Raw genomic sequence first — 25,981 nt, 5'->3', positions numbered from 1 at the left:
AGATGGAATGAAATATAAATATAGGTACTTAATCTAATCAATCTAAATATATATAAGTATATAAATCTAATAATGATAAAAAATATATATATAAGTATTGGTGATAGGCAATAAATAATATGCATTAGATTACTGATTAGGTATCAATGAATAACCTATACAGTTGGTTAGTTTGACAAAAAATGCACAATGTAATTGCAGCCCACTTATAATGAAGGTCCCGGGTTCGATTCCCGGCTGGGCCAGATATTTTTTAAAGATAGATATTTTTTACTCGAGTCTTGGGTGTTGATATTTATATTTAATATGTATCTATCTATGTATTTGTGTAGATATATCAGCTGTCCGATACCCATATTACAGGCTCTGCCTAGTTTGGGGCCGGATAGCCGTATTTAAATGTCCCCACATATTATATAAAAAAAAATAACTAAAGTTGTTTGAACGGAATTGTAATGATGTGACTGTGATTCTGATACAGGAACTCACTCCACCATTCGGTCGCCAGCTACCTCCAGGACGTCCAAAAAAAGCCAAATTCAAGTACTAATCCCTGGTAAATCGGCGCTAGCAATAACTCTTGGGGATTACGCACTTCATGATACATTACTGCTTTCACATGCGGCCCGTTTCGTGGCAAGCCTATAAATGGACTCGTGTAAACATTGGGTTAGGATATCGGTTAGGCTCGTAAGCTGGTGGATTAGTTCGTTGTTGGCCTTCAATGTTGCTCTCTTGACTCATTGGGAGGAGCGGCGCCGTTTGACAACAGCTTTGATGATAGACAGTCAGGAGCAATGGAATCACCAAATTATTACTAAACGGAAAAGGCTAGGTAAATGATACCGTTTTTGCAATACTGACTAACATTTGACAGATATTTGGGTGAGTATAGTTATAGACAACATTTTGTCGAGAAACGTTCTTACGGTATGGTACAGTACACGCAAAATTAAAAAAAAACGTAAAAAGTTGATACACTAATTACACTAGAACATATCGGTGGCATATGAGCGGCTCGTGGTTCTGTTACAAGTAAATGATGTAGTCTATGTTATGTATACATACTCACCTTTACCAACCAAAAATGTAAGTAAATAGGTATGTGGTTAATATTTTAAATTAAATAGGTATCTTAAAAATCTGGGTTGTTTATTATTTTCTGAGTGGAACTTTTTCATCTTCACCTGTGTACTATTTCTGAGCCTTTTTTTACCCGACAACTCTCTCAGCACAAGCTTAGCCTCACCTACCCGCACTAGGCCAGCGTGGTGGACTAGGCCTAAACCCTTCATTCATTGGAAGGAGACCTGTGCCCCAGCAGTGGGGACCTAATGGGTCGTGATGAATATCAGTTGACTTGTGCAGATCCAAAGAGAATTATACATATCCACTCGGATCTTGTACATAGGTAGGCCAAAGTACAATACCTAAAACATTTTTTATTTATTTATTTAAATAAGTACCTATGTACCTACTTATACTTATTTATGGTCGGTGTTAAGAGTTGGTCAGGTCATATCGAAACTCCATGCAATTTTTTTTCGTTACTTCATTATATTATAATTAACGTGTACACAACACACCTAATGTGTGTGTGTGTAGTAAGGTTTTATAGGTACACTCACTCACTCACAAAAGGCCGACACAAAACGATCCAAAAATTTTCATACATTGAATTTAAAATTTTAACAAAATATATTACCGTGTTTAGTTGGTAATATCCTAATGCTCTGTTAAATGTACTTCAATGTTACAGAAGGCGTCATTAAGCTAGATTTTTCCGCTAGGGAGTAATTTGGTGCTTTTCTCAGTGGAACCTTTTCATTGCCGTGAGTGTGGTATAGTTTCGCTAAAACCACCTAAAACAATGTTATACAATCCACAAGAATACTTAAAACAATAAACATAGAGTTCAGTGTCCGCTCGAGTTTGTTGAACATAGTGCTGCCAAAATAATCATGCTCGCTGTCAACAATGAAATACTAATACTTTGTGAACGTGTAATAAATCGTTTGGGATACTTGCATATATACAAATTATATGAACATAAATGAAGTACCTACACTCACGGGCAATGAAAAGGTTCCACTGAGAAAAACACCAAATTACTCTTTAACGAAAAAGGCTAGCTTAGTGATGCCTTCTGCAACATTGAAGTACATTTAACAGAGCATCAGGATATTACCAACAAAATACGGTAATATTTTGTACAATTTTTAATTTAAATGTTTGAAAAAATTGGGGTCATTTGGTGTCGGCATTTTGTGAGTGGAACTATTTCACTGCCCGTGAGTGTATCTGTATATAGGAAGGTGCTCAGTGCCGGTTTTAGTACTACCAGCGCCCTGGGCGAGATTTCTACAGCGCCCCCTAACTGCAATTCAAACCCATACGAAAAAAGGCTAAGGATAATAATTAAATACTTAACCATTTATTAAAAGAAATAAACATTTATTTTTAAAAAAACATGCACTTTGTAACTTAGCGTGGACCGCCTGAATACTGCGTCTGTTTGTTTTAAAATATGTAATTGCGATAACTGTTTTTAAGTGCGTATTGAATGAATAAGAATGAGCTGTGTTCGTCTCCATCAAAAATAACTCTTTTGATCTAAAATGTTAAAAAGAGATAGATAATGTGTTTCTCTGTGGTCGGGGATTCCCATTAAAATGAACTGTATGTATGTAGTGCCCCGACCGAACGGATTGAGCAGTTGAGCACTGCGTTCCATTCTAGTGTTGCCAACACATCGTTTTTTTTTTCGCTTACAGAGATGGGAATTGTAATGGTTATTGGTAAGTAGACCTGATCCTTTCAGGAGGTGATAGAGGAAGGCATTTCCAGTCGATTGAACCCTATAATGTATTATCCGAGACTTAACCTTGCGCCCCTTAAAGCCCGGCGCCCCTGGGCGGTCGCCCAACCGCGCCCTACCCTAACGCCGGTACTGAAGGTGCTGGTTATACTTATACCCATATGTCGGTTTGTGAAAGATAAATGGAACAAAGGTACTTACTTACAATGTATAATCGTTACATCTAGAGGAAAAATGCACCATCTTTCACTTTCAGTCGCTTCGTATTGTCAGTCTGTCTGTTATCCCCAAGGTCTAAACTGCCTTCATAAGCTTGGCCCGTTTCCACTACGCTGGACCACTGCGGGTTGGTGGAATCACATATCTAGATGTGCTAAATCTAGATTAGTTTCCTCACGATGTTTTTCTTCACGTAAGAGCGGGTTAATTCCAAATAACCCATTGGTACATGTCGACGACGGACGAACTACGGCATTCGAACGCGCATACATAGCTCTTCGAGTCATCGAAACAGACAGTAAATTACCTACCTAGTACCTATAGTACTTATTAATTATTTTTAGCCGAAGATAGACGAGTGTTTCGCTCAAATCTGATGGTTATAATTCAAACCAAAGCCCCTGAAAAAGTCTGAAAAGCTATGTTCGCGCAATAGGTTGATCTGTAAATTCACCACGGCTTGGAAACACTGATTAAGTACTACGCAGGAATAGCTTACCTATATCTATATTTATCTATTATACCTATAGCTATACCTTTTGATTGAATCCCACACTTTTTCATTGGTCGTAATCGTAAGACTCGTAAGTTATGCGTTCTGAAGTGGGCACTCGTGGGACGCCAATCTATCACCAACTTGGGTGGTTCGGGCGTGCGTGACACGTCGAATAAATATTCGAGGGTGCTACAAAATGTCAGTCGTCTTGCCTACTTTAAGAGACCTCATTCAATGCTATAGTGAAACCAACTTATTTGACCACTGCTATGCACTGACCTGTGGAGGACTTTCGGAGTACTAACGAAAATGCGTTATGTAGCGACGCGACCTTAACAACACAGCTATCACCGATCGAATTTTGTGACACTTTTGGCGCTTTATTTTACTTTTTCCTTTGATGGGGTTCCACTACTACCACAGTTTTTTTTAATAATAGGTTAACCATTCGTAAGTAGGTCGTTATTATTGACAATATAATTAGACTTTGCGGTTATTCTCTACCTACTCTGAATCAATAATTAGCAGACTACCTATATAGTAAAAATAGTCGTTATATTCACACTCTGGTGTTTATCACACTACTATACTTTTATCTTGAATCCAACTAGCAAGGCTCTGAAACCTATGATATTACTGTGTAATTTACCACTGTCAGCATGTCATGTAACAACCAATAACTCCCCAACTTTATGCGTAAGCGACCGTGCCTACCCACGTATACCTCGTCTACGAAGACTACGAACGACTTGTCACCATCCGTGTAAAAAAAAACCTTTTGATGCCATCAAGAGAGCTAAGATGTGTGCTTTTCTGATTAAGAGATGACTCGGGGAAACCAGACGACACTGACTTGTGGACTACAAGTGCTTCGCCGCGACCGTTTTATTGAATCCATTGAATATTAAACTCTTCTTGTTAATTGCTGACTTGACGGAATGTCACAGGACTTTACCAGGAATTGGTATTGGTTACATGAGGTTCCTGAGAAATTATGCTAGTTCTTTCAAAATCATAAGTGCCTGTTTCGTAACGTCTAGATAGTGATATCGATTCTGAAGGCGGAAATTTTAAATTTAGAGACGTCAAAACCTTAATTTCTTTGTTTAAAATTCGACTCTATGATTGTTTCCGTAAATGTCATTTTATGCTAGCAATTTTTTTAGTTTGACAGCGTTAAAATTAGAATTTCTGCCTTCAGAATCAACATCAATGACTACCTATGGCATAAAAGACATGCTTTCACTCTCTGTAATTTCGTTTTAGACAGTGACAGCTGTCTTTACCCCACAGGTAGCCATTATCCAGATATTGTGAAACAGGTCCTAATTATCCCTTGTGCAACTCATCGTGCGAGCGTTCTTGTTTGTAGTGAATACGCGGACAGGCTTAAAAGCTATTCTAGCTTTTGTAGAGCCGGTGTTGCTGATGTTGATATGTAGGCCACTAGCCTAGCATTGCATTGCTTGATAAGGCTTGTATTTAAACGCCTACCAAAAATTTACTAATACTATTTATATATTAAGCACTCACGACTGTAATCCCCGAAGGGGTAGTCAGAGATGGCTCACAAGCCACCCACTTTTCGCAGCACATTAATAACTAATACTACCGCTATTAAAATCAAAATATCCGCCAAAATGAATCAACCGCCACCAAATTAGTCATAAAGTTTGCAATCTCAATAACATAACGCTTGCCTGAGATTGCCGATGATTTGTACTTAAATTAGTCAAATAAAGATATACACTCACAGGCAATGACAAAGAACCACTCACAGAATGCCGATACCAAATGATCCCAATTTTTTCAAACATTTCATTAATAATTTGAACAAAATATTATTAATTTCAGTTGGTAATATTCTGATGCTCTGTGAAATGTACTTCAATGTTGCAGAAGGCGTTTTCGTTTAGAAGTAATTTGGTGTTTTCCTCAGTGGAACCTTTTCATTGCCCGTGAGTGTAGTTGTATGGCGAATATCAGGCATTGCTGAAGTTTATTTATCTAATGTAATCATCGAGTTACTCGTAGTACTTATTTATCACGTAATGGATATAATTATATTATTATATATTTTATCTGAACCAAAAAATTCTACCCTATAGCTGAGTTGACACTATAGTGTGATGTATAAAATGGTTTATATTATTAAAGGGTCATGTGAATAAAAACTCATCATACGTATCTTATGTATTTATCTATTTACTTCAATACGAGTATCATTTTTATTACAGATTATCATATATTACTGACTATAGCACAATATCTTACTTTACACAGTGTTTAATACATATTATATTAAGCCACGCGGTGGACATGGTGGCCCAAGTTAGTTAAAAGCGACACAACCGTTTAAATGATACTTTAATATAATAAATAAATAACTAAAATTGACTACCAAATATTGCAGTCATTATAAACGCATACATACTTAAGTAACAATATGTAACTCCAAATATCACCAATTCATTTATTTTCTACATAGCAGAAAACCGAGTGTTTTTGCGTTTTTTATGTAATATTTACACAACTGTGTTTATTTACACATTGTTGGAACTTGGGAGAGCCGTGGGTAACATCTTTCCCGCTCTCAGAATAAGGCTAATCAACTAAATGTTTAAAGGGAAGCGTCCATCTATCGGCATCGTATATACGCAAAGGACGCATCGAATTCAGTATTCTTTGTAAATAAATTCACACAAGAGCGTTCACTTCATCGGCGTTGCCGACGCCGTTTTTCCATTACATTTATGGCAATCCGTTTTTTGCGAAACGTAGGATACCGATAGTTGGAGACGCTTACCGTATGTAATGTTCCAATGATAAATTTAAAAAAAATGCTCTCGTTTTCTGGATAAAATCCTGGGTAGATAGGTAGCATTGTAGCTAATTAGGCAAAAAAAATAAATTCATCGCAGTTAAAATGTACACTCACGGGCAATGAAAAAGTTAAACTCACAAAATGTCGACACGAAACAACCCCGATTTTTTCAAACAATTAATATAAAAATTGATCAAAATATTATCGTTTTGAGTTTGTAATATCGTGATGCTTTGTTAAATGTACTTCAATGTTGCAGAAACCGTCATTAAGATAGCCTTTTCCGTTTAGGAGTAATTTGGTGCTTTTCTCAGTGGAACCTTTTCATTGCCCGGGGGTGTAATTATCGTTACATGTGTAGCCCGTTTTTTCAGGTAGAAAGTTTTGTTTAAAATTAAATAATGTGCCTTCAACATAATTTGTATATCTGATCATTGTACCTATATTTCCCGTTTTATAAATTATATGCCTAATTATATTTCATGTATTAAAAGTAAATTTAGGATTGCTACCACATTAGTGCCACTGACTTTGCAATAATCACTATAAATAAAAATAATACCGAATAACTTACTATTCAATGGTTATATCGGATGAAACAAACATAATTAAAATGGAATACTTAACAAGTAGTTACTTAGGTACTTGAACATTTCGTTGCTCAATAATAAGATTGATTTACTTAAGCGTAGAACAACGAACACGATTCGTTCGACACATATTTTTTTAAATTCCTGTGATTATAATGTATAAGTAAGTAAAGTTAGTTATTTTGTTCAAATCATGGAATGGAAACAAAGTAGTTTTGCAGTAACAACATCCAGTAACAGTAAGTATTTTCTTCACAACATATTGGAATACAACTAAGGAATTAGAATAAAGTTAAAATTAAAGTGAATTTTAGTAAAGTTATGTAATTATTATGCTGGTCACAAGATGGACTAAACTAATCATATCAAAACTTCAAAAGAATATCAAATCAATATTATTACCAGAAAATATAAGACTAGAATAAAATTAGTGGCAGCATACCTGTTTAAAATAATTATACTTAAGCTAGTACACGGAAAAACACCATGAATTTCCGCTAGTACGCAATATTTATTTATTTTTTACAATATAACTAATCTTAAATGGCAACAGAATATTGTTGTAATATTTAATGTGTTGTAGGTATCACCAAACAAAAAAAGGTTAATAAAAGGTTAACCTAAAACTTAAGGTTTAACACATTTTGGTACGAACTACGAACCTAAATTTATTAAGTAAGTAGGTAGGGTAACGTAACGTACCTTGGGACGCTTGTACCTCGGGACATTGATTGTATTTTAAAAACCGGCTAAATAAACACATTAAAATTCTACCCTAGGCATAGTATTTTACTCGCTTGGCAAAACTAGTGAGTCTCGTGATCATACCAGCATCTAGTGTGTGGTGAAGACAGTATGAAGTTTTTTGGAGTCAAAAGTAGCTTTTGTATAGTTTTTTGTGTTGCTTTATCTCATTGAGGCATGCTCAAAATAAATATATGGATGTCACGTATAACTTTTCAGTTATTTAATTTTATGACATGGCAATTATCTGAAAGATTCCTATTCATTAAAAATTAAGATATTTAAATTTTGGTTAAATATTGCTTTTTTGTACCTTGGGACACGATTAAATTTGTACCTTGGGACACTGTTTCCTATGGCTTTGTACTATGGAAAATGAAAACATCTAAATAACGCCTTATATCTCTGTTCTTATTAGTGCCAGAGTGAAACTAGACAGAAGAGAGATGCAGTAAATAAATAAGAACAGAGATATAAGGCGTTATTTAGAAGTTTGCATTTTCCATAGTACAAAGCTATAGGAAACAGTGTCCCAAGGTACAAACGTGTAACGTACCTTGGGTCAAAACAAGCATTTTTACTTTTATCTTAATTTAATAAAATCTGGCCACACTAAAGCTTAAGCACAAATACTAGTGATAATAGATTATATATCCTACCGAGTAAAGAAAATTTCACATTAATATCTTAGTTGTACGCTGCGATAGCTTCATTCAAAGTTGGGGTAGTCGAAAATGTCCCTAGGTACGTTACGTTACCCTAAGTTGTATTTTATGTAGGTACCTATTAGGTATCATTTTATCAGTGTGCAAAATGCTGTATTCTAAAAAATTAAGGGCATAAAAGGCAGTCCGCCTTGTTTACACCTGTACAGTAATTATAATTATAACTACCTAATTAAAACCGTTTCACATGAGTTGCGTAGTTTTATCAGACTCTTTTTACATTCTACATTCGCTTAAATTAATTGTTACTATAAACACTTAATATTAAGTTTAAATTCGTGATAGGTGTGCGTGGTACGGTACATTTATACTGAGAGGAGGTGTTACTGTGCATTCGATAACACTTTAACAGAACCTGGGTAAGTTTATATACAGGGTGTCGCAAAAAGGTTAAGCCAAAAGTCGGTCTCACACACACAATCTCTAAACCATTTTGCAAGACTCTATAAACACTTTTCGTAAAGGTATACACAAACGTTATTTAGAGATACTTAAATCATTTTAATAATCTAGTGAGTACGGAACAGATCACTTTCTGATCGGATATTAGTAGGTTGCACTACATTATAATATTTAACTTGGCTATACATATACACTTATAATAACACTTCATCCGTTAAGTTCTGAACACTTTGCTATACACTTAGCGTCCACTGCGTTACTGTCTCCCGCTCTCTCCCACTCTGCCGCAAACCTACGACAAGAGAAAATATTATTAATAAGGCTGATAAGCATAGAATAAGAATACTTAATTAAGTATTATTCTAAAATAAGAGTAAGATCCTAATTGCTGCGAAAGTGTTGCGTCATTTGATTCCACAATCATACACTCGCCTTACCCCCTTATTCATAGAGAAGTTACAGAACGTTTTAACTAATAAACTGTTTTGTCCCTCTCCGACAAAGAACAATTTGTTATTTGAAAGAGAGGGACAAAACAGTTTATTAGTTAAAACGTCTTGTAACTTTTCCATGAATAAGGGGGTTAGTCTATACGTAGAGTTTTAAGGCAAATTATATGTATTAGATAGAGCCCGTAAATTCTGGGATAAAAAGGAGCTTATATGTTTAATTGTTTATCCATCATTTCATACAGAAAATTGTACCTATTTGATACGTAAACGTTAAATGTAGACACAAAGTGATCATTAATGACAGAACTCCGTAGAACCGGTTAGATATAAGGTATAAAAATATTAGTTTATTTATTTAAATATGCTCGAAAATAAAACATAAAAATATGCCCTTAAACTTTAACGCATTTACGTAGAGTTTCATTTAAATCACCTAAACACGAGGTAGGTACAGAAAAAAATCGATCCCTACTTTCATATTTTCATTTTTATAAGTATTTTAGTCTTTTTAAACTCATTTTGTATAAGTATTTTAGTTTTTTAGATGACTTTTTATTTTTTAGTTTTATTTAAAATATAAATATTGAATACCAAGTCCACCCTGTAAGTATATTTCCTGAATGAATCATTAATTTATTTTATTTATGTAGGTACTTAATGTTAGTAAAATTAAACATTAAGGTAGTTATTTAAGATATATTAATTAATTATTTTTGAATTAGGTATTTCCTCTCCAGCATTCATGTGCACGAGTAGATCTATGACCTTATAACATAATTATTCTTTAGAAATGTGAATCCGTATTTACGACTACCCTGACATTTTTTTGGTGCAACCCAACCTTTACGAACCGTGGTAACTCTAACTATACTACTCAAAACAAAATATCGGATTGCTACACATGTGTTGTACGTGTTTTAAAATATATTCAGCTATTTCAAACAAAACGGAATTGTTTAGACAATGTTGAGCGCTGGGTGGAATCAAGTGGTCACCAGATGGACAAGACGTGACGACACAATGCGGCGACGGACAACGCATTTTTTACACAAAATGTAGAGACACCGAGGCGACGCCACGCAACCGCACTCTCGCTAGCATGCAATGTTGGTAAATGTTTCTAGGCAGACAGGAAAGTTTGCAATTTTTACTCTGATCCAAATTTAACATACTAACCAAAACAATTGGAGAATTTATTATAAAACACAAATGCAAGGCAATACAAATCGTTCTCACACATTGGACATAAATAACCGAGCGGGAAGCTGGTTTGATTCAACAACGCGCTCCTCGGATAATGTATGTCCCGCTAACCAAAACAACCGGCGGAGGCCGCCCGGAGCCAGAGCACGCTACGAGTGATGGAGGTGATGATGATCAGAGAGCAGGTACGTACCGAGGGCAGAGTGAGCGACGCACGCAGAGAGCGGGGCCGGCGCCGGTCGTACCCGCGGCGCTCCCGCCGGCAGCCGCGCCGGGGACTAGACCTGCAAGCACATCACGTTACGAGCACCCCGGCCGGGGCCGCGCGCAGCAGGCGCCAGCAGTTCGCAAGGCTCGCATCGACACACAAGAGGCAGTTACCTGGTGAGCTGGTCTCAGTAGGACTTGTGGTGCGGCGCGGGCGCGGCGGCCACGCAGGGCTGGTGGTAGTAGGCGGGCGCGGGCGCGCGGTAGTGTGGCGGCGGCGAGTGTGCCGCGCGGAAGTCGGCCAGCTGGCACGAGGGCGGGTCGAACAGGTCGCGGAAGGGCGCGGGCAGGTGGTCGGCGGGCGGCTCGGGCGCGTACCAGCCCTGCGGCGCGCGGAAGTCGTCGGGCAGCGCGTACTGCGGCGCGCAGTAGACGGGCTCCTCGGGGTCGGCGGGGTCCCGCTCGTAGCGCGCGTCGGGCTCGCGCTTGGGCCGGCAGTCCGCCAGGCGCGGCTTCACGTCGCGCGCCAGCTCCAGCGCCTCCTGCGCCGCCGCCAGCTGCTGCTGCCGCTTCAGCGCCTCCTCCTTCTCCTTCAGCGCGTCCTTCTTCTTGAAGCGCCGCCGCCGCCGCAGGTAGGAGCCGTTGTCGAACATGTTGTACGAGTCCGGGTCCAGCGTCCAGTACGAGCCCTTGCCCGGCTTCTTGTCGTCGCGCGCCACCTTCACGAAGCACTCGTTGAGGCTGAGGTTGTGGCGGATGGAGTTCTGCCAGCCCTGCTTGTTCTCGCGGTAGTAGGGGAAGCGCTCCATGATGAACTGGTAGATGCCGTTGAGCGTGATGCGGCGGTCGGGCGCGTTCTGGATGGCCATGGCGATGAGCGCGATGTAGGAGTAGGGCGGCTTGACCATGTCCTTGGGCGCGTGCTGCTGGTGCGGGTGCAGGTAGGGCGCGCCGTAGCCGTACCGGTACTGCTCGTAGTAGGCCGCGCCGCCCGCCGCGTAGGCGCCGCCGCCGTAGTAGCGGCCCTGCTCTCCGAACAGCGCGTGCATGGCGACCACCTGCCGCCGAGCCAACAAAACCGTGACTGACTCATTTTGTTTGGATTCACAACAAGGGCCGTTTACATAGCGGTGGAGGCGAATGAGCGGGCGCTCGGCGGGGGCGCGCCGGCGCAGGCCCCGCCCCCCAGCGCCGTCCCGCTCGCTCCCGCGGGCGCGCCTCGTGCCGTCGCGCCGGGCGGACTTACTGCCGGGAGGCGGGTCCTCCAGCCCCGGCCGGAGCCACATTCACCCTATATCCATTGTCTCGCACGAGCTGTCGATTTATTTTATCTGCGAAGTGAGTGTCATATAGGTAGGTGGTCGCTTGATGGGCATTGTGGCGTGCTGAGTGGTGGTGCCGGTACAGACCCCTCTGTCGCTAGTATCTGTCTTGCCTGCGTCTACTAATACCTAGTTAATGACCTGTACCTTACCGATATATTAATATTTTCCCACCTTTTTATTATTTTTGTGATCTACTGCTTTGCGATTTTTTTTATAAATTAATATTAGGTAACCTCTCTACCTACATACCTACCCTGAAGAATATAGAACCTAAGTAGGTATATCGATTTGAAAACATGATTATGATGATAGACCATGATTTATGTGTTTCTATGGGCTATCATAATTATAATGATCGTGACTTTAATAAGAGTTACGGAGGAAGAGGAGGACATAATAATAGATACACTCACGGGCAATGAAAAAGTTTCACTCACAAATTACCGACACCAAACGACCCAAATGTTTTCAAACCTTTCATAAAAAAATTTAACAAAATTTACTTGGTAATATACTGATGCTCTTTTAAATGTACTTCAATGTTGCAGAATTTTTCCATTTAAAAATAATTTTGTGCTTTCTCACTGGAACTTTTTCATTGGCCGTGCGAGTGTAGGTATACCTATATGGTACACAGGTCCTCCGTTCTCCTAGTAATATGTTAGGTACACTCACGAGCAAAGAGCAACAAATGTGCCCCCTTTTTTAAACATTTCATAGAATTAAAATATCAACAAAATATTTAGGTTTTTAGTTGTTTATATTCTGAAATAAAACAACACGCACTCACACCTTGTACTAATGTACTCCCTTGCGGGGTATGCACTAGGCAGAGGTGCATTGCTGCACCCACTTTTCGCCAGAGTGTTATGTTAGTCCCAATGTAATAGGGGGCGGGCCTATTGCCATTTTGCGGGCACATCCAAGACCCGAGAACAAATATCTGTGTTTAAACAAATATCTGCCCAAGCTAGGAATCGAACCCGGGACCATCGGCTCAGTAGTCAGGGTCACTAACCATTACGCCATTCGGTCGTTTATATTCTGAATTGCTGTTTTTTCCGTTTAGGAGTAATTTATTGATGCTTTTCTCACTGGATCTTTTTCATTGCCGTGAGTGTAGTCTGTAGTAGGTACCTTATTGTTTCTTTGCGCAATAGCATTTTGTTTATGATTTATCTTTACCTACTTAATTAAGTAAGTATTTTCGAATAAGCCACAATCTATATAGGTATATATTTTTCTAAAAATTTTTCCACACTTTTTGATTTTAATCCATTATCCGTCTCTAATGATATCAAATCCTAGCCTCAAGCAGGTATATCTTAGTATATACCTACCTAAGTCATAACAAAGCCTAAAGAGTGAGATTCCTAAAATTCTAATTAAAAAACCTTTACGTTATAGGTATACAATGGGCGAAGTCTCCGAGGCCATCGGAGACGCGGTCGCCCTGTGCACACATGGCGGCGCACAGTGGACGGCGAGCTGCGAGCGCAAGGCCTGAGCTGGACGGAGGCCTGAGCGGTTGCTGAGGACAGGACGTGAAGGCCCTCTGTACCACTGGGGTACCTTAGAACGACAACAAGGGCTAAGTACTCAACTTATATTTATGTAATCTGTGCTAGGGCTAACGCAAAGCTCCTCCTATTGAAGAAAAGTTAAATCCTCTGCTTATTAGCATTTATCCAAAACTTTTAGAACCTACCATCTAATCCTAACACCTCATCATCATCATCATCAGCCTATGTCAAATCACTGCAGGGTATAGGCCTCCTCCATGTTATGCCAAGTCCCACGGTCCTGTGATATTCTCATCCAGTTTGGTCCAGTCACTCTCCTAATGTCATCGGACCAACGGGTCGGCGGTCTACCGACTGATCGAATAGTATAGAATAGAATAGAATAGAATAGAATAGTTCATTTATTTGCTTGAATATAGGTAGGTACAAAGATGTTATTACAATTTTAATTCTGCTATATTCTACCCTTGAAGGGTGTACAAATATGATTTTACACTGCATGCACATTAATAATACATTTAAAAAAAGAAATAGTGTCAGTAGATCAAACTTGATTCAAACAATATTAATAAAGAAATAAAAAATGTCATGCTTAAAAAAAAAAAATAATAATGTCAATAGAAAACAATATAAAATTAAAAGTATCAAGCTAAATTAAATTATAAGTAAATAAATAGGCACATTCAATCATTAAAGTCATCAAAAAATTCATTTATATGATAATATGATTTTGATAATAATAAATCTTTCAGTCTATGTTTAAATATTTTAATGTCAGCGGTTTCTTTTAGTATTTTTGGAAGATGGTTATATATTTTTGTTGCCATTCCGAATATACTTTTGTCAAGGAGTGCTGTTTTCCTAGGTATGGCACACATTTTATTTTGAAGTCGTTCACTTCTAAATGAGCTAAATAGGCTCATGTTACATTTTACAAATATTGCAACCTCAAATATGTACAGAGATGTCAGGGTTAAAATAGAAAGTTTTTTGAAGTATAGTTTGCAGCTATCTCTTTGTTTCAGTCGGCATATGGCCCGAACACATCTTTTTTGTGCTTTAAATGCCCTGTCTCTGTCCGTTGAGTTACCCCAAAATATAATTCCATAGCGGAGAGTTGATACCACATAAGCATGATATGCCGTTAAAACTGTATTCTGGTTTACTACTTTTGACAGCATGTATAGTGCGTATGAAAATTTATATAACTTAGTACAAATTATGTCAATTTGTTCCTTCCAGTTAAGATGGCAGTCAATTTGTACTCCTAGAAATTTAGCACTATCGGTAGAAGCGATAGGTTTACCTTCCCATGCTATGTTTAAATCACTTGAATCTATGTTGTTATAATTGTTTCTGAATGTCATTATTTTGGTTTTGTCAATATTTAAAATTAAATTATTTAATTTCAGCCAGTCTATTATATTATTTAAATTTGTATTTATGTCGTTACTAATTGTATTATTGTCATTGCCTGTAAAAACGGCCGTGCTATCATCAGCAAATAGATACATAGGACAATCTACAGCCGTAGGGAAATCGTTAATGTAAATTAAGAACAGTAATGGTCCTAGTACGCTTCCCTGTGGAACGCCACATGTAACCGTCCTTTGTTGTGATCGGTAATTAGTAATAACTTTATCTGTAAGATTAATTTTAGCTATTTCAGTTATTTGCTTCCTGTTCTGGAGGTAAGATTTTAGTAAGTCGAGAACATTACCTCTAACTCCGTATGAGTAAAGCTTTTTGGTCAGAATATCATGATCTACTAGGTCAAATGCTTTTGTTAAGTCCATGTATAAGGCAGTGACTAGTTGCCTTTTATCTAAACTTTTTGTTACTTGCAATAGGAAATTATAAATAGTAACATTTACATTTTTATTTTTTCGGAAGCCAGCTTGTGCCTCAGTAAACAGTGTATATTTTTCAAAATACTTATATATGTTATTATAAATAACCTTTTCTAAAATTTTTGAGAAAATAGGGATTAGCGCTACTGGCCTATAATATCCCATGTTTTCTCGGTCCTCTTTTTTAAACATCGGCTTTACAATGGATATTTTTAAGATATCGGGGAATATTCCATATATAATACATAGGTTCACTATATGGCTAACAACAGGACTTATGATATGAGCTACATTCTTTAACACTTTGGTACAGATATTGTCATAGCCAGTACTGTTCGTATTTTTTAAAGACATTGTCACTTTAAATATATCCTCAGGCGTCGTAAGGCCTAAGAACACAGATTTTTCTTGATTTGGGAGAGTGCTAGTTTTATCCTTACTAAATTGTTTATGAAGTGGTTGAACCTGATCAATAAAAAAGTTATTAAAAGCTTCAGCAATTTTTTGAGGATTTTGGATAATTTTATTTGCTACTTTGATTTGATTTATATATTCATTAGGATATTGCGCTTTATTGTTGTTTATGATTTTCCATGTTTCTTTAGATTTGTTATGGGACATTTTAATATTGTACTCATTTTGTGATCTTTGTGTTTGTTTAATTATAAGGTTCAGTCTTTTAGCATAGGTCTTAAATACTATTTTGTTAGCATCATTTTTATGTCTTCTATATTTCCAAAGCATTTCGCGTTTTCTTTTAGCACACATTTTTATGCCCTTTGTTATCCACTTAGGACGTTTTGTTGCTGATATTTTCACTCTCGTCAGAGGAAAACAGAGCTCATAAAATAATTTAAAAATACTGTGAAACGATTCAAACGCTGCGTTTGGCTCATTTAGATTATAGGTCTCATCAAAGCTTAATTGAGAAATGTAGTATTTAAATTTTTCAAGATTTTCAACGGTATACTGTCTTCTTTCTATAAACCAATGTTTTAAAGTACAAGTTTTTTTAACTGGGCATTTCACTAGTTGAGCGGTATGGTCTGACAATGCAAGTTCTAACACTTCAGCTTTGCAGCCTCGTATGTTGTGGGCAAAGTTATCTAGACACGTGCCACTTCTCAACCGGGTTGGTTCGTTTATAATCAGTTTTAAATTGTGACTTGATAAAATGTGTTCAAAGTATATGCTCATTCTTGTTTTATTAAGGCGATCAATATTAAAGTCACCACATATAATTGTCTTATTCGGGATTTTGTAGGAAAGCGAAGTCAAAAGATTGTCTAGTGTATTAAAAAAAATGTCAAGAGTATTTAAGTCATATTTAGGTGGCCTATACAGGCATATTATATTGATATTATGTTCAGTAAGGTTGACTGCACAGCATTCAAATATATTCGGAATGTTGAATTTATACACTTCCATTATTTCTGTATATTTATGCAAGTTTGATACTAAAATACAAGATCCACCGTGACATTTTTCTCTTGAGAAACATGCACCTAATGTAAAGTTTGGTATATTTAATGATGTCAAGTTACAGTTAGTCATGTTGTGTTCAGTTATACATAGCAAATCTGTTTTTATATGATTGTCTAACAATTCGTCTACGTGAGCCGTAAGGATGTCTGACTTTGATATTAGACCATTTATATTTTGATGCAAAATATTAATGTGGTTATACACGAAAAAAGTCATATTTTTTGTTTTCAGTTTCAGCAGTTCCTTGGTTTCCATTCTTGTTATTATGTACATTTGTTGTTCTATCGATGTTGTCATTGCTCTCTATTATGAAGTATTTCTTTAGTGATTCAAGTTCTTCATAAAGCATTGTCAAAATATTTCTCATGCCCCTATTATTCAAAAATCCGTGTTGCCTAGAGAACATGTAGTGATCATAGGTTAAAGTAGCATTTGAGTCAAAGAAATATGCATAACCGTGACTCTCCACATCCGAGTAAAGGAGGTTATTAAATATTTCCACCCTCCAATTGTACATGGTCTGATGTTTTGCACAATTATATGTAGGAGTGCATATAACAACATTTGTATGAGTGATATTTTGTAGCGTCGTTCTTATATATTTAATTAAGTCGTGATAGTTATTTGTTTTTTTGTAATCCTCCTCACCAATCATAAGGATACAGTAATCCTTGAGTGTGAAATCTGAGAGTTTCTCATTTAAATTGTTTAGTTGCTCTTTTATTCCAGCATTTGGTGTTAGATAGTGCATAATCTTATATTCAGCTCCATTAAAAATGCTCTCGGCGATATCTAGCACCGCATTTCTCTTGTTACAGCTCAGAATACATAGCTTGGAATATTTTTTATATTGTTTGGGAAATACTATACGGGGTTCCTGTACTTTACTTTCAGTACTATTTATATTTTCTTTGTCTTGCTGCAGTATCCGATGAGTAGATTTTTCTAAATCATTTTCGAATGATATCTCATTAGAACACTTATTGAAGTTAGGAGTAGTCTTCGGGTGAGACTTTTTTCCTTTTCCTTTATTCTTTTTTGGAGTAACACAATCATTCTTGAGGCTTTCCGTCACCTTTCTACAAATAGTGTTCTTTCTGTTTATTTCGTTCATTTCAATTTTCATTTCTTCTATTTCTAAATTAAGATTAGCAATCTCGTTATGGGCCACTTTCAGTTCATTTTTCAATTTTATTAATTCATTTCTGAGGTTTTTAATTTCCTCCTTTTCGTCATCAGAAAGTTCCGGCATACTGTTCATTGATGTATAGGTATTATTTTTTGAGTTATTACTTTCGTCATCTGTTTCATGTGATTCTGATTGGGTTCTATTTTTCCGTCTAAAAGTAATATTTCCAAAAAAACTCATGTTGTTTAATTTATTGTCCAGTCAATTTATTATTATTTACACAGGTTCAATAATTTTATTATACTTGAACGGATACGCCAATTATTATTACGAGTATATATTTTTTGGTGCAATGGAACGTAACCAAAAGTATTTATTTGATATGGTAACACTGGTATGGACTTGTCTGTGACTTTCCTTGCCTGTCAACGTCAATCAAACGTCAGTGTTGTTGTTCTTTGCGCTTGCGCAGGATTTTGCTTGCTTATTGGCTCTTATTTTTGAAAACAAGTATGAATTTCCAAAATTTAACCGTTATTATGGATTCAGGGCGAAATGATTAACATAATAAAGGCGGTCTCACCGTTATATAGTGATATGAATATCTGGAACTCACTCGCACAGGTTGGTTGAATGTTTATGTAATCGTTTCACAACTTAATTCTGGATAAAATATAATAATTTCTATTTATTGGTAGCTGAGGTACACAATAGCATTGTTTACACTTTAGCGCCACAGAGCATCGCCGTCCCTCCCTTGGCGACACTGCCTTGGTCCATCTGCCGTCTTCCCGTCTTGCCAGATGCCCTGCCCATCTCCACTTCAGCTTCGTGATCCGTCTCCCAACGTCTTCAACCTTTGTCCTGCGTCGAATTTCTTCGTTCGGGATACGGTGCACTAGCGAGATACCTAACACCTAGGTACATAAAATCTAGCTATTATTTTTAAAATTAACTTTTAGTCTACTTATAACTGCGTGTGTATAAAATATATATAATATTTTCTTAGTTAGTTAGATAGAAAACTGTGAAATTGAATCCTTAGTTACAAAATTGTCGATAGGTATAATATAATCAGAAACAAAGACACGTTGTCTCTTGGTGTACACTAAAAATAATATTTTAGTATTCCTAAGTCTTAATGCTAACAATATGATACTTTGAGGGGTAGGCAGAGTTGACTTGCAAGCGAGACACCCACGTTTGTACTCACGTGAGTCACAAGCCAAATTTCCGCTGCGCCGTTAAAAATCATCCTAAAATTTAGTTAAGTATATTACTATGCAAATTATACAATAATTATTGTTCTTTGTCATTCCTGAGCCACGAGCACAGGATTCGAAACCTCCGTTTACGTTGCGTATCGTCAAATGTCACTGTCAAAATATAAGGCAAATTTGTTAGTTCCAAAAGTGGCATTTGTTTTTTCCATATGTTTGTGTAGATTCGAAAATAGTGACAGTTGACGATACCGATATCAAATCCTGTGCTCGCGGCTCTGATGCAGATGTCGTCGTCGTATGGTTAAGGGATCGTCTCCACAGGCGAGGGAATCGAGACGAGTCTGATATTTTATACTCTCCACGGACGAGCGGCTATTCCGGCAGCGTATCGTCGCGACTCGCATAGGAATCGTAACATTAACAATGACAACCCAGACTCGTTGAGCTCGCAGCGATGATACTCGTTTCCACTCCTTTTATATCGCCCTGGGGATTGGGGATACTCCTTTTATGAGAGTAAAAGAAATGCATGGCACGACGATAGTATCGCAATTTCCCCGCCTGTGGAAATTGCGACCACTTACTGTTCATAATTTATTTAGAGCTATCAGTCAAAGAAAATAATAATCTGATTTTTACCTGTTTGAAAGTTACCGTAGTCGGACTCTACATCAGGCTACCAATTGTCCCCTGTTCGACATAGGCCATAGGCCTATACATAGGCTGGTAGGTACTTCTTGTTTGACATGCCCTCACAAAAGACAACAGTCATGTTCTTTGGGCCACCAACAAGAATAGAGTACCTACTTACTGGGGCTTTACCGGTAACTAGTTACTGTAACATAATAATTTACTTATTTGAAAATGAAACAATCGAAGTTATCCAGCAATATCTCACCCTCGGGCAGACAGCCGAAGTAACTTTGACAAGGGGGCTGCAATGCGAATCCAACTGGATTGTACGACGGCTACGTTGGAGAAGCTACGTCATCAACATACTTCATTATTAGCATAGAATAACAAAACCAATGTTATTAGGTAGGCACCTATTCTGCTTGTTCAATTTTAAAAAGTTATTCAATCAGTTCGTCCTGTCGGTGATACCGTATGGGTCAGAAATGTGAACACTATGAGTATGAGACGATAGGATTGTTGTAGAGTTTCAGGAAACTATTAGGAAATCATTTATTATGCTATAAATATTACAAGTACTGCCCTCTAGTGATGAGAAGCTTCAACTTGAACTAAGCACAACCTTAGTTGGATTTCCCTACAGGAGTTTTGTTACGATCATGGCACACTTGTGAATCTTATTTACACTTCCCATCACTAGAGGGCAGCACTTATAGCATTACTAGCTTTAATGCATAGATGTAGACAATAGGGTATTAACTAGCAAGAATTCCTAGTACCTATACCTAGTTTCCTAAAATTCTACAACAATATCCTATCGTCTCATAGTTACCACGTTTCTAAACCATACAGTGTCACCGACTTCCAATAGCTAGGTACTAGGCCTAGGCAATACTTAAAGCTATCTTGTATCCTATCATCGCATCGGGACATATGTTTTGCCTCGCTCTCCAGATCTATATCGGAACCACCTTGAAAATTTACTAAAACCGACCAAAGCGAGGCAAAAAACTGACTTCCTACTTCGTCAAAGTTATACAAAAAAAACTATTTAAATCCCCGTTTAGTCTTCGGCCCATTTATCATACTAATCGCTCGCCAAGTCCACTGTTGACACAGTCACACATCGCTACCTAGTCTCAAACATATATATTTGTTTATTCAATAAACAAAAAGAGATGATAGAACGCCGTCGCATCTACTCTCAAGTAATAAAATGTGTTAGAGATTAACGGACATCCGTCTTAAAAAAAAAGTAGATTTAGTGATATGTTTAGTAAGATTTGGATTGAGGTGTGTTTGCTGTAGATAGAGATACGTATGCGTGCTTTAATGTGATGATACGTACCTAGAGTACAGAGGCCCTAGTCCATGTTGTTCAATGAGTATAGAGAGGTGGTTTGAACCCAGAGAAAAAAAAACATGGTCTCGAACTATACTTGTAAGTAAGTTGTAAGTATCTAGGCAGGTACCTAACTGAATAAAATTTGCTACCTACTTTATAATATTCATGTATTAGGTATTAAAATACCTTTAATAAAATGGGCGTACCTAAGTAGGTATTTCGTGTTTAGTAATTTTTTTCGCCTACCTGAGTCCTATGTTGTAAGTTGTAAATGATAATAACCTTTGGACATATTTTATATACTTAGGTACTTACTTATACTTACGTTCGGCGCACCCTTGGTAATCACCGACTCGCGATATTCTGACACATAATATTCTTCTTAAGCCGCGTACAGACCGGCCCAACGAACGCCAACGAACGTTTTTCGTTGACCTTCGTTGCTGCAATCTGCCCTGTATTATGTATGATAAATATCCATCGTTGGGATAACCGTTGGCGTTCGTTGGGCGTTCGTTGGCCCGGTCTGTACGCAGCTTTAGTTAGTATGGGTAAAGGGAAATAAATCTACTAGATGCATTGCGCAACATTTATTAAAGAACTGGAATATAAGAACTAACTTATCCTAGTGGTATAACCGCGCAGTAAAACTGTTACCAATAAATCTGTAGGTATAAAATTAAATGCGTTTAGGTATAGGTAGATGTAAAAAAAACTTATTTCCCAAATTGATAATTTTGTAAATGTTTGATCGAAAGTTACTAAATTCGTTGTTACCTTGCTGATTTTACTGCCGCTTACACAAACTTTAATAAGTAATCACTAACACATAGATATGGTTTAAAATTCTTCTTAACCTACACAGTACTTGGTTCTCATCTCCAATGTACTATTCAACTACTTTTTTTTCTTTTTTTCAAGTTTTGCTTTTTTTTTGGAAGGTGCTTTAAAAATCACCCCTCCTAAATGGTTGGGTTTTTACCCTGGAACAGATGAATCAATAAATAAATTGATTCAAATCTAAAACTACGTAAACTACGCTTACACGTGTGTAAGATATTGTCACTTAAAGCTAACTTTCCGACCTAGCACCATTGCAGACATTCCTTATACATTTCCCAACACAGATCCCGGATGGTAACTAGGCCATATCCGGGGCAATATGTATTGCCCTCCCTCAGTTACCATTAAACATAGCTTTTACATTTCATGGTCTCGCGCGAAACAGCTACACTAACGTCCGGCATTTGCAAACAGACAGGGGAAGAAACAACAGAAGCGCGAGCCATGAACGGTTGGTTAATCATGGGTTCATCGTCTTTGCGAGTTCACCTAATGAGGAGTACATTCTAGGCCCGATGGCGGTGCTGCCGTGGGCGGGCAGGGCGGGCCGGGCGGGCGCGGACCTTGCCCATGCTCAACAGCACAGAGGCCACCATCAGAATGAACAAGTACTCCAGCACTAGGCAGGTGAACTCGACAAAGAGGATGAACTTTATCTTTCAGGTGTTGTTAGACTTGTCCAGCTCACGCTGCAGATTGTCCAGGTTGATCTTCAGCTTCTTGCACTGGCCCGTCAGGTCCTCGAACTGATGCTGGAATGGAAAGGGAACTTTTATAATAATGTAGGGTACAAATAAGTATAAAACATTCTAAAGAAAATTTTACAGCTGATATGTTGTTACGTAGTGTTTGACGCCCTTCAGCCTACTGAACCGACCACCATAGATAGTTGGTCTTGCTTGAATGCGGTAGATGATAGAGTGGCGCTCCTTAGAAGAGGCCGATACCCAGCAATTGAACTTGTTAATACAAGCCGTATTTCTCGACAAGCCCAGGTAAAGCTAAATATCTAGTATAGGTAATGCAGTGTGTTAAGTGTGTATTACCTGGCACATAGCGACAGCTTGTTTAATGGCGGCGCAGCTATCCATAGTTTCTTTATACTTCGCATCTTGATCGTTGCGTATAGAGTTACACTCATTCAACAATTTATCATTTTTCATCTTATACTCCGTTATGACTGTGAACAAAGAAACATCGCATTTTAGTTGTACTCGAGCTTCCACTATGTTATTGTATTTTTGACGTTTCCTTATGTCTGGTAAGTAAAGTCGGTTTTCCTTTGCAGTCGTCAAATATGTATGGGATTTCGAATGTCTAAAAACCAATAATATAATGGACAGAGTATAGCTGAAATCTATGAAGGAATACGAGGGTGATATGAGAGCTTCAAAGTAAGCATGAGTTCTTTACAAAGCATAAATAAAGAAGTCATGCTCAGTTCCAGAGATAAAGATCACACTCGCTATAAGTAGGTACATGATGGTGAACTTTCGCAATATAGGTACATAGAAATAAGTAAGTTAAGTATCAAATATGAAGGTATCAGCATTTTAGATTGACACTTGTTTACACACGGAAAGTGTCTAATATCATTCGCAATAACAATAACATACCTATCTATAGCAATCCATACATTCGCTTAAACCTTGAAATATAATTATCGTAAAGGTGCATTTCTCTAGACATTTGCTGCGATTTCTGAGGGGCGATTGCTAAGCTTCGGGAGCATCGTTGACCCGAGAAAAAATATCTAACGTGGTCGGGAATCGAACCTTGACGCTTTAAGTGTGCTATTAAGTGTTACGTATTATCATTTCAGATTTAGTAGATTGAAGAATTTGGATTATTTAAACGAATTCAATCCTATAGGTAGGCGCAAAGTCTAAACTTAATATCTCCAATACATTTTCTTTGTATCGCACCGGATAAAGGATGTGGCGCGCAACACAGATGGCGCCAGCAGGTCAATCCGGGCTCGCATCTCTGCCCGGAGATAGCCAAAGGCTTATGTAATAAAATCGTTGCATGTAGATCAATAGGGCAGTTGTCAGGGAGGCTGCAAGGATGCGTTGCATGCGCGCGCCTTCCCCCCTCACCCCGCGTCCTGCCCCTGCGTCCTTCGCCCCGCTAGCCCCGATGCGCTTCCAATCGTTACTGCATTTATTTATAGAGTGCGTTTCAGGGCAATCAATAATAATTCGCGTATGACGCCTGCGCGACCCACTCTCTCTAACAAAGACTTTCGAGAGATGCGAAAAAATATAAATTGATATGAAAAAAAGCAAAATCCTATCGCCCAAGGTGAAGACTTTGACTGCCAAAAGCTTAAAAGTTGATTGGCTTCTAAGCCTCAATTAGGGAAAAATATGAGCACTGTTTTCTAAAGGACTTTGAAAAATATCATCGTCATCATGAGCCAATAAGCATCTATTGTGCTACTCATTCAACTTGAACTACATGTCTTGGTACAACAGTCCAATGTTTGTCTTAATATGTTTTTTCAGTTTGAGTCTCCAATGCATGATTAAACTACTGTTATGGTTATATGATCTTTGATCTCGCAGGCTCTCAGATTGCAAGCCTATTTTATACAAGCTACATAATGTATATAAAAATTATTAATAAATAGTATTAGTTTGCTTTATTTACAGGAAATCTTTATACTAACCTAATTTTTTAGTGAAGCAGTATTCAGATTGGCAACATTGGCCCCTAGTCCTTTTAATGGATGTTGGCCTATATATGGGCGGCAAGTGGCTGAACAAAGAAATTCAGCACCCGAGTTTATGATGCTCGAGAAGGACTGTGGCCAACAGGTTGTTTTGTTGCTTGAAGATTATATATTCAAATAATTTTTATACTTGATTTGAAATTTCAGTGTGGTATTCATGATGCTATGTCCAGCAGTAGACAACTACAGCTTGATGACAATGCATGGTACTGTAGTATCAACTAGATATTTATAAATGGCACAAGGGTAAGGGTACATATCAGATGAAGACGCTGCAGACTGCAAGAGAAACTGCTCGATGGACAAAGTAATGAACAAAAGCGAGGTTTCACTTTGGCACTTTGTTCACAAGCCGAGATCAGTAGGAAGTGAGTACTTAAGTAAAAGAAGGTGGAAGCTCAGGATGTGAACCAAGTCAGCGAGATGCATGAGTAATGTACTCCTAAGTGAGTTATGCAACACCATCCTTTGTCCTTAAAACTTGGTGAAATTATGAACCAGCAATCAACAGGTGGTGCAATCCTATATTTTTATTTCGGAGCGAAGCTAATCCTGCTTCCATTGTTAGGGAAGATCAATTGAAAGTACTCACAACTTGGATTAATTAATAAGTACCTATCAGACCATCATCCATTAATGTGAGCTTCCACCTGTCAGGAGCGGCAACATAAATAAGGTACTCACTCTGCAGTTGTTGTTGGATGGTGTTCATCTCGGCCACGCAGCGGTCCCCGCGGCGCCGGTACTCGTCCGCTATCTCATGGTGTGCAAAACGACAAACCGTGAACGCAATACTGCACAATATAGTTAAAACCACCAGGGTAATGCGGCGCTCCCTGATACGCCGCAGAATGTTCAAATGTTGAGGTCGATAGATAGGTAAATCCATTTTCACACCAGTTATGTAACCCCAGAGACAAAATCAATACTTGTGATTGAAGCACTTCAGCTTTTTACACAGTTACCCCGTCGGATTTCCGAATTTAAGTGACTATTTTGATGAGATCTGCGAATATCTTTGATAGCGCATAGCGTGAAGTTGTTGTTGTTTGTTGTGCTGTCATATTAATGTCAGTGTCACCGTTTATTGATCCATTGACGTGTCACCGGAGTTCACGAAAGATCGGAGATCCGTTCACGTGCAATATTACATGTTCGTCATTATTATGAGCTTGATTATGTCTGGAAACTACAAAGGACCGTATTGGTAA

General features: G+C 38.0%; 2 protein-coding genes across 2 annotated transcripts; both read right to left on the bottom strand.

Annotated features, from left to right (window-relative positions):
* Positions 1–8,457: 8,457 nt before the first annotated feature.
* On the bottom strand, positions 8,458–11,782 carry LOC125491329 (forkhead box protein C2-like). The gene is made up of 2 exons (XM_048632976.1): positions 10,855–11,782; positions 8,458–9,110 (listed from the first exon to the last, which is right to left on the bottom strand). Exon 1 carries the CDS (start codon positions 11,727–11,729, stop codon positions 10,869–10,871), a length of 861 nt encoding a protein of 286 aa, XP_048488933.1. The 5' UTR covers positions 11,730–11,782; the 3' UTR covers positions 8,458–9,110; positions 10,855–10,868.
* Positions 11,783–21,768: 9,986 nt separating this feature from the next.
* LOC125491285 lies at positions 21,769–25,840 on the bottom strand. The gene is made up of 3 exons (XM_048632858.1): positions 25,455–25,840; positions 23,083–23,216; positions 21,769–22,788 (listed from the first exon to the last, which is right to left on the bottom strand). Exons 1-3 carry the CDS (start codon positions 25,657–25,659, stop codon positions 22,696–22,698), a joined length of 432 nt encoding a protein of 143 aa, XP_048488815.1. The 5' UTR covers positions 25,660–25,840; the 3' UTR covers positions 21,769–22,695.
* Positions 25,841–25,981: the final 141 nt, after the last annotated feature.

The sequence above is a fragment of the Plutella xylostella genome, chromosome Z (genome assembly GCF_932276165.1).
Source record: "Plutella xylostella chromosome Z, ilPluXylo3.1, whole genome shotgun sequence".
NCBI classification, from domain to species: Eukaryota; Metazoa; Arthropoda; class Insecta; order Lepidoptera; family Plutellidae; genus Plutella; species Plutella xylostella.
Note: the sequence above shows the minus strand (reverse complement) of the source record. Positions and strands in the feature narration are given on the sequence as shown.